The following is a 10,239-nucleotide window of genomic DNA, read 5'->3' as shown; positions in this document are numbered from 1 at the left end:
TACCATGTGACGTCATGCTCAGTACATAAACTGGGGGAAGCTGGCCGGGGGGGCCGCTGCTCGGGGACTGGCTGGTCATCGGTTGGCAGGTGGTGAGCAATTGTACTGTGCATCACTTGCTTTGTGTATTATTATTATTATTATTATATTATTATTACTACTATTTTACTTTATTTTATTTCAAGTATTAAACTGTTTTTATCTCAGCCCACGACTTTTCTCACTTTCACTCTTCTGATTCTCTCCCCCATCCCACCAGGGTTGGGGGGAGTGAGCGAGCAGCTGTGTGGTGCTCAGTTGCCGGCTGAGGTTACATGACAGTCAGGCAGATGAAGGTTAAAACATACTGAGCAGCAGTGTGGCTTTTCCTGGGTTAATGCTTTTGATCCCTGTTTTAGTCCTGCAGCACTAAGTCTGTATGTTTGAGTATAGAAAGCATATGGTGACTTAGGTCTGATCTGGAGGAGGAGGGATTTATGCTGATGTCCCCTTACAATAGGTCACTAAGGCCTTTGATTTTTATAGTACACCTGAAGCATTCTACTTCCATAATATTTCACTTTTTTCAATGCTTAAACTATTTTTTCTGGTTAAAAGAAGTGGATGCATTTTCCTTGATTAGGCTACTTTTGTCAGTGATTAAACTGGCAGTAGCTTTGCAAGAGACTAACAAAGCAGTACATTTTCACAGCAGTTTGGAGAAAACTGTTGGAGGGGTTACAGTTATATACCAATGGCTTAATTTCTAACTTGGTAAAAACCCTTCATTGCACAATTGCAACTAATTTCAGAAATTGCTACAAATGCTGATAGGTGCCTGAATCACCAAAGGTATCTGAGGAGATGAATAAGCCATTTATTGCCTTGACCCCTGAACACACACAGAGTAACCTTGCCTTAGTGGAACATGGGTTAGTTCATAATTTAAGTTTCATACATACAGGACAATTTAAAAAATGACTGGAAATATATATAAATAACCATTAATGTAGTTTTAAAACAAATGAACACTGCAGTACTATTTGTTTAATAGAGAAAATAAAAGAGAAAAAAATGCAATTTCCAGTAATGCATTTATTTTTAATTTTCATCATACAGGACAGCTTTGAAAGCAAATGCAACACAATCAGAAAACAGTACCTCTGACAAACCTCCTGTGATTGTCACTGTCACTAGCAGCTACTATATCATTTATATCTACGTGGGAGTGGCAGATACCCTGCTGGCCATGGGAATCTTCAGAGGTTTGCCCCTTGTGCATACGCTTATAACAGTGTCTAAAACCCTTCATCAAAAGATGGTGCACGCAGTTCTTCATGCACCTATGTCAACATTCAACTCTTGGAAAGCAGGTGACTGAGATGGGAACTGATTGACTCATGTATGGGTTTCATTTCAATTAAACAGTTTTCATTCTGTTAAAGGATACTGTTGCTTTCCATTTACATTTTCAGTCAGGCTGAATGTTAAAAGTTTGCCACATAAAGTAATTTGTGAATCTTTTAATGAATCTTGATTGCACTTTAAGTGTGACATATTTCAGTTGTCAATTCTGATTCTGAAATAACACCTTGTAAGTTGGAGAAAATTAACTGTTAACTGTATGAGGCAATAAAACTAGAATAACTTCCAATGAATAGACTTTGTATAAAACTGCAACAGAAAAGATATAGTCAGCTATGTGGTGAGTGACAAGGAGTCAGGTGTGGATGATAAATAGTGCTTTATTTCATGAGTAGTCCTACTAAAATGACATAAAGCATCAGTTAGTGTGAATAATGGTATGCGTATTCAAATTTGGCTCTGGAGTTGATACAGAGTTCATTATATAACTGGTGCAACAAGTTCCATCTCCTGCTGTACATGAAATTCCTATCCCATACCCTTCTTACTGGTGCGTACTAGATTACAGAAGACACTGGTAAATGACAATACAACATAGGGTTTCTCCTTCCCATTATATTCTTAGTTCTCTTGTTACCTGGTGATTAATACAGTAATTCTGCTCAGCAGCTAAGAAACTGGTGTACAAACTCATACAAATGCTGATGTGCAAATTATCTGTGTATCAGCAGAGCCTGCTGCATAAGAGGTACAGACCTTATGCTTTGTGTCTCTGCTTCTGTCCTGTTTAATTATGTTTCTTTGTTTTTATTACATTTTTCTGGGTTTTTTCCAAGATTCCAAGAGCTGAAACAGAAGTTGTGGAGCCAAATTCCTCCCTGGGGAAAGAAGCTATAGCTCCACTAAACTGTAATGGAATTGCTTGTACAAGAAAAAAATCTCTTTCTTACCCTTAATATTTTGTAGTCAGAAAAAGTTGTACTTTTTGTTAAAATAATAAATGCAGGATTTCTGAGGTGTTAAAACATTTGCCTTTTTTTTTTTCTTTTTTTTTCTTAATCCATAGGTGGTATGCTTAACAGATTCTCAAAAGATACGGCAGTACTGGATGACTTACTTCCACTTACAGTATTTGATTTCATTCAGGTTTGTAGAATAAAAGTTCTAAATTTTGCTCTCTTATAGCGCTGTAAAGTTTCAGTCATACATCATGCAAAAGAGATCATACTAACAAGAAGAAATAATAACTGGAATTAAATCCCTCTTCCTTTTTTTCAGTCTGTATATCTGTTTACATAGCTGCTTATATTGTAAGTCAACTTCATTCCTTCTTTTTTGAGTACTTGCCCATATATGTACCTCCACTGTTTGTACAAACCACTTTTAGTACTCAGGCTCAGAAACATTTTTGCCCTTCAGACCCCTACAGTACAAGTATCCCTGCTGCTGCCTGTATTCAATGTCAAAGGTGTAATGGGCATTCCTTAGTTTCTTTCGGTTATCTTGGCTCAAGATGAGTAATTTTTTCATGCTGCATTCAGTCATTTTCATGACTTTACCTCCTTAGCCTCTTCTGTTCCGAGTTTGCTAGCATCACCCTTGATTTCCTTCTTCTCTTTTGTTGACTATATTCTTGTTTTTTCTGTTCTTTTATCTTCTGTGGAAACTCTTCCAGGCCTGCCTTATTGGGCAGTTTGACCCATGATGATGTGCTTTCAACTCTCTCAGTTGGGCAGTTCTGCTCTTTTTTTTTCCTTTCCCCTCCTCCTCCTTCACAAGTTTGACTGTCTAATTTTGTCTTTTATCCTTCGCATCTTCATGGCTTCCCCTGAGTCTCTGGGATTTAAGCTCAGTCTGTCAGGCACTGGATAACTATTTGTGGTGGAGGAGAGCTTTAGATGACTCTACCTCTTATAGGAATTTTACATCCCTAAGAGTTGTAGAATTGCAAACTTTTTATTTTTTGGAAAGGATGGAAAGGCTTGTTTCCAGTATACATCCTGGGACACTCCATGCATTGCAAAATCTTGAGTTTTGAATGACCTTCCAATTCATCCACACTGAAGAGAACATTGAAGAAATACAGAGATAGAGGCAATTCCAGTGTTTCTCAAGGAGGATGCCTTTGTTTGCTCCCCATCCTGAGACTTTGTGGCTCTGTGTGGATCCCAGCACCCCTCATTAGTGTCCCACCACTAATGCTGCAACGCCAGCTTTTCCTCAGATAGAGCTGGCTCCCAGAACATTTGAAAAATAAAAGCAAAAGCTTCCCTGGCCCTCCTGTTCCTCTCTACCTTTATTTAGGAGATATGCAGGCCCGACTTAATCAACCCAAACACTCTGCTGCATAGATTGCCTGTCTCCATCTGTGAGTTTGCTCTGCTTTACAATCCCTACCAACATGATGGTCTGATCAAAACTGATTTCCTTTCCCTATAACTTTGTTAGTGATTGGTAACTTCGGCTCATGACTTTAGAGAGGCCAGTGCAGCTCCACATGAAGAGGTTCAAGGACATTACAGCTCTACTTCATGTCCTGCTGATGTCATGAAGATTTGCTGAATGAGTAAACGTGGACATTGAGACCTTCTCTGAATCATTAATGTCATCTTCGGTGTGATCAGGATTCACTACTGTCTTTTCTGGTGTGGCCATTTTGTTTCTGATATATTGGATCTGCCATGGGGATGTTATTCCAAAATTATTTTAGTTAGTCTGTCTTTACATTTCAAACTCTCTACAAGAAACTGACTAGTTTTTCATGTTTTCAAGGATAAGGAAAATCCCTAGATTTGGCTTTTCTGTTCTAATGCCTTTCAGAGGATAACCTGTACTCTAATGTCCCATAGGTTCACCTCTGTCTCCTCAGTCTCAAGTGCAGAGGCTCCTGGACGTGCATGATAAGCTGCCCTGTCTTTCCAGGTTCTTCTGGTGAAGCTCGTTGAACCTACCACCTGTCTTGAATGCTTTTTACCAGTCATCCCTTCGTAAGACATTTCTTCTGATCCTCCATAGATTCAGACTCGTTTGGCAGCTTCAGACTTCCATAGACTCTGCTAATGAACAAAGTCATATTCCTCTAAAAGATACAGAGAAGTTATACATATGACATTCTCCTTCTGTGCTGATTATCGCAGAGTCACAGAATGGTTGAAGTTGGAAGGGACCTCTGGACCTAGGGCCTGGGACCTCTCCAACCCCTCTGCTCAAAGCAGGGTCAGCTAGAACAGGTTGCTCAGGGCCATGTTGCATTTTGAATATCTCCAAGGGTGGAGACTCCACAACTTCTCTGAGCAATCTGTTCACTGTTTGACCATCCCCACAATAAAAAATGCTTTTTCTTATGTTTAAATGGAATTTTGTGCATTTCAACTTGTGCCCATTGCCTCTTATCTTCCCACTGGGTGCCACTGGGAAGAATCTGACTCAGGCTCATTTGTTCCGCACCAAATACCTATTGGGATTTTTATATATATCTCTATATATATATCTAAAAATTATACATATATGTAATTTTTAAACAAATATATAATTTATAAAAATTATTTGCATATATACACAAATTTATAATTTATATAAATATAGTAAATACCATCAGATACTTATACAAAGCGATAAGATCCCCCTAAGCCTTCTCTTAAGGCTAAACAATCCCAGCTCTATCAGCCTGTCCTTGTATGTGAGATGCTTCAGTCCCTTTGTCATCTTCAAGACCTTTCACTGGACTCATTCCAGTATGCCTTTACCTCTCTTGTACTGGAGAGCCCACTCCAGATACAGTCTCACTGGTGCTGAAGAGAGGGGAAGGATCACCTTCCTTGATCTTCTGACAACGCTGCCCTTGTTGGCCTCCGTTGCTGCAGGGGCGTATTGCTGCCTCATGGTCCACCAGGACCCCTAAGGCCTTCTCTGCAAAGCTGCTTCCCAGTCAGTCAGCCTCCAGCCTGTACTGGTTAATGTGGTTATTCCTTCCCAGGTGCAGAGATCTACAGAAAGGTTAGCTTCTAAATGTACTGGGATGCCTAAATCCAAGTCTTGTGGAGATGGAGACTTGGTCTCTGCTAGCCTTCAGTTTATGTTTGCATAAGTTCATCCTTCTGACTTCTGAGCTTTTCCCAAGAATTTGATGCAAAATTTTAGAGCGGGTTCTTATTCCCTCTTCTATGAGAAAGAGCTGGTAGATGACTCCAGCTAACTCCTTGTTTAGGGACGCTGCCTCCTTCTCTGTTGCGGCTGTGGATGTCATGACATAGTTTTTCTTAGGACTTTTATAGGTGTTAGATATATCAGGGGACCTTCCCTTTTAGGGGGCAGGGCTTTTCATCCAGGATAAATGAGGCTTCAGGATGAAAGAGGCCAGGGTTACTCTCCAGTCACTGCGATATACCCAGTTGCCCATAAAAGAAGCAGTATTAACCTTTACATCAATGACAGGAGATAGCAACGGTGATGTTTTCTCTGACAGCAATCTGACCTGTTTGCATACATCTTGGATATGAATTGTAGCCAGCTAATGATGGCAGTAGCATTGCCACTAGTTCTAACATCCATCTCAGTCTTCTGAGCGAGCAGTTCTAGCAGTGCTTACAGTGGGGTCATCATTTTTTGGAGATCCTTGATGTGACATGCTCATCCCTAGGGTTTAATATAGTCCCACTCAAAATGTCATTGGACATTTATACATATGGTCATGACTGGTTTTCCCTAAATGATAAACCCCTATTGGTAAAGCAGATAGGCTGATGCAGTCATCGCCACCCTGAACCCTTGCTGACTTGCTGTCTCCACCACCAGCTGCATTTTCCAAACTGGTGACACAGAGGAAGCACTGGAACGTGTCTCCCCATCTGGCCTCTGTTCCAGGCCTGAAAGCTCAGCACCCGGGGTCACTGCAGCACAGCACTGCTACTCTTAACTGGGCTGCGTGAGCCCTCTGCTGCCTTTCCCCGAGCATATGCCAATGTAGCTGGCTTGTGTGTCGATTTTTGCTACTGCTTTTTTAAAGAAGGTGTCATCTTCTGTTTGACTTTACATTTATTTTGTGTTCGGAGTTCATGAGATAACACAAATTTTCCTATTCAACTTTTTAATGAAATAACTGTTGGACCAGCAGTGATGGCATATGGCATCATGGTGGCCTTTGCAAAATTTGAGTAAATGATGGAAATGGGACTTAAAACAGTCACTGTGTGACTGTGTAATCTCAAGTAATGTGAGAGCTGTGTAACTTGGCTCAGTATCAGTTGAACAGCTCATTCACTTCTTAACAATTAGAGATACAAGAGGTACTAAATTCTGCAGTTTGAAATAATGAGTAAACACAAATCCATTCTTGCATTGCTACAGACCAGTGCTATACAGCCTGCACAAGCATAACCCACGTGTGTCACCATTCTTTTAAGAGAAAGGAGGAAAACAGTGAAAGAAATCTTTGACTAGTTCAGCTGTTACAGTAATTTTTTTTCATAAAATTTGATGCTGCTATTACATTGCTCAGATTTCTGATGAAAACAAAGGATAGGAAACCTGGAACATGCTTACCTGTTCGTGAAAGACCTCTGACTTGGAGTGCTGGGAATTTAAATCTTTCCTTGAGTTTATGTGGATATAGTAGCAAAAGCACCAACTGCAGGTTTCTTCCTAATGTGAAATTAGTTTTGCTTTCCATCTATTTCTTTGCTGACTGGTCCTTTGCAGTGACGTTTCAATGTGATGTTCATCAGTTTGTCCATATTGTCCATTTGCAGTTGCTTTAGGCTGATAAATTTGCAGTTTGAAGTAGTTGTTTAGTGTGAAAGGGAACACCCTGATACAAAGCAGAGCTTTGCTGTTCTGTGTACACTGATACACTTGATTTTCATTAGATTTAGGTATGAGACAAAAACAGTCTAAGTGCTTAAGGTGCTTCTAGAGTAAAGACCAAGGCCTGATTTAACTAAATCTGTCTGGAGCTACTGAGGATGAGGTCTTATGAGAACGGTAGTAGGCTCTGGTGGGTTAAATAGATTCTCTGGAATGATTTTGTTCCTTTTGAGTCATCTGTCACCTTAAAACATCTTTTTTTCTCCTGAAACTGCTAATTTTTCATACCACAAGTCCTGTTACGACTTATTTCCTGTCTTCTGATCAGGACAAGTAGTAGTGCTAGTTTCATATGTAGGTTACAGTCCCTTGAGCAAGCAATGGTGTGTGACTTCCCACTTTTTCTGACACTCAGAAAAACTGCTTGGCCCAGAAGCTGCAGGAGACTGGCACTCAGGTCCTGACAGTCTGGCACACCTAGTCCAGACAAGACAGGGACACCACTGTTAGATTTGGGAGGTGGCTGCAGATATTGCAGCTGTAGTTCTTACAATTTTAACTGAGAGTGCATAGCTGCCATTGTTTTTGCGTGGCTTCATAATTTAGAAGCCTGCAATACTGGTTGTACTACAGAAAACACTTCTTCCATCTATTAGAAAAGATGGCAGCTTATTCCAACAGGTTATGGATCTGGTGTCAGTTATTCATGATATTTTCATGGAGGTTTGTTCTCAGCTGCAAATCCTACTTAGGTTAGCACTTTATGTTTGTCACCATGGGAAGGAGATTCATCACCAACCTCTAGTCTATAAAATGACAAGTTTACTATATCAATAGTATTTTTCTTTCATTCTACAGTTAATACTGATTGTGATTGGCGCTATAACAGTAGTCTCAATATTACAACCCTACATCTTCCTGGCATCAGTGCCTGTGATAGCAGCCTTTATTGTGTTAAGGGCATACTTCCTCCATACTTCTCAGCAGCTGAAACAACTGGAATCTGAAGGTAGGAGCAGCAAAATTGGTAGACTTCTAAACCCACATCAAATCAATTGAGAAGTGATTCACCCTTTCACCTCTTCTTTGCCTTTTCTCTTGCAAGATGCCATTGTCTCTGGGAGCAGAACACATATCTCCTTAAAGCCAGTGCTGTTACTGATCCAGCCGATACCGAGTGCTCTGCTGCCAAAGAGCAATGGAGAAGATCTTTTTAAAGCTGGGCTTTATCACCACTGCAGCTGAAAACAAATAAAGTCCTGACATACAGTTTTCTTGAGAGTAAATGTAACTTGAAAAATTGTGGTCAGACTTGGTATGTGCCCTATGACTTTGTTTCTTTATAAGAAAAATTTAGAATGGATATATCTTGGTTGCAAAGAATTCTTACTTCTGAATAAATTATTTGACTAAATTTCCTTCCTCTCCCCCCATTAAGAATCTAACATGTTCCCCATAAAATGGAAAACCTCATTCTGAATTGTGGGTTTGCAGATCAGGCACTGTGGCCTGGCTTTACAATAAACTGGCAGATCCTTAGCAAATCAGTCCTGAACCTTAAACACTGCTGATCATCTTCCCTTTTACTTAAGCATAATTCTGAAGTTCCTCAGATCTAAATCTAAATTTCTTTGATGTTCACAGGGATCCAGCATTGGCTCACCACTTTTTACTTAATGCAAGATCTGCTTAAAATTACCATGTCAATACAGTGGAATCCAGACCATTAAAATACTCTGTCTGTGCTAAAAAAACTTTACTTGATGGAGTTATCAGAATTGCAGGAATTCATTTTGGCTGGGGAGGAGCCGCCTTTCTCTTGTGGCATCTTACAGCAGGCCAGGAGCTTCCCCAAGTAGTATGCTAACTATGAAGAATTAATGTGATCCCTTCCTGGCAATACACTGAATGGAATTCCAACCCATACGTGCAAAGACTTGTATATCCTGTGCTAGGATTACTTCAGTCATGTACTCCACCAACGTATGTTGGAGTTAAATTAATTAAACACTGACAATAGTTATACTGCTGTGAGTTAGAGCATAGGACTGTGTATTTGCATTGTATCAAAGGTATTTGCTTATGAGTGTTTATGATGTTTCTAATTTAAACGCTTTACAGCTCGGAGTCCAATATTCACCCATCTTGTTACAAGTTTAAAAGGGCTGTGGACACTGAGAGCTTTTGGGCGGCAGCCGTATTTTGAGACTTTGTTTCACAAAGCCTTGAACCTACACACGGCAAACTGGTTCCTCTACTTGTCAACGCTGCGCTGGTTCCAGATGAGGATAGAAATGATTTTTGTTGTCTTTTTTGTTGCTGTGGCGTTCATCTCTATCGCAACTACAGGTACGGCAACTTTACTGGAGTACTGAAATGGAAGTCTTCTGCTTCTGTTCAACAGCTCAGCTTTAGAAAATTCTGAGGGGAATAAACGGTTGCAAAATTTAGCATACATTGGAGTCACTGTTTTAAGTATGTCATAATAGTAAACACAATTTAATTAAAATAGAAATTACACCATTATTATCTGCAATCTGATGTTGTAGAGGACTCAATAAAGGGATTAATCTGAAAATAATATCTGAAGAGACAGAACTTTCCTTTTCTTGACTGTAATTGCTGTAAAAGTAATCTCATGTGTTTTAAACCACATTAATGTAACCACGTTAGTGTACTGAAAAGTTTGGATGTTGATTATCATCTGTATAGCTCATAGTTTTTTAGTAAATAGAGGTTAATGTTCCGCTCATTTGCAAATGGCTAAGACATGCAAAGTTGTAATGATCTTTTAAAGCTACACCAATAGCAGAAATAGTCATCCAGTTCTCTAATTCCCAACTCACTGACCTATTTTTCAATGTGAAGTTTTGCAAATTCCATTCAAAATCTCCTTAAAATGGCTCGCCGCTCCTAGTAAACCCAGTACACGAATGAGAATCACTCTATCTATATGTTACTATCTTACTTGTATTTGAAGTGCTGCCTGTGGCTCGCCAGGCATAGCCAGTCTCCCACAAGCAGAGAATAAGAGGTGAATGTCCCCCAAATGTTGGAATAATTCAGTTCTGTGGAAAAACTCAGCAGGTTTAG

General features: G+C 39.8%; 1 protein-coding gene across 1 annotated transcript in view; it reads left to right on the top strand.

Moving 5' to 3' along the window:
• CFTR (cystic fibrosis transmembrane conductance regulator (ATP-binding cassette sub-family C, member 7)) overlaps window positions 1–10,239 on the top strand; it is a 125,428-nt gene that overhangs the window by 88,027 nt on the left and 27,162 nt on the right. The window contains exons 21-24 of the mRNA XM_009324103.1: window positions 1,099–1,352; window positions 2,411–2,490; window positions 8,005–8,155; window positions 9,268–9,495. Of these exons, the coding sequence (XP_009322378.1) occupies window positions 1,099–1,352; window positions 2,411–2,490; window positions 8,005–8,155; window positions 9,268–9,495 (713 nt within the window). The remainder of the gene's footprint in view (window positions 1–1,098; window positions 1,353–2,410; window positions 2,491–8,004; window positions 8,156–9,267; window positions 9,496–10,239) is intronic.

The sequence above is a fragment of the Pygoscelis adeliae genome, unplaced genomic scaffold (assembly GCF_000699105.1).
Source record: "Pygoscelis adeliae isolate BGI_AS28 unplaced genomic scaffold, ASM69910v1 Scaffold24, whole genome shotgun sequence".
In the NCBI taxonomy this organism is placed as follows: domain Eukaryota; kingdom Metazoa; phylum Chordata; class Aves; order Sphenisciformes; family Spheniscidae; genus Pygoscelis; species Pygoscelis adeliae.
This window is presented reverse-complemented; position numbering and strand designations above follow the sequence as displayed.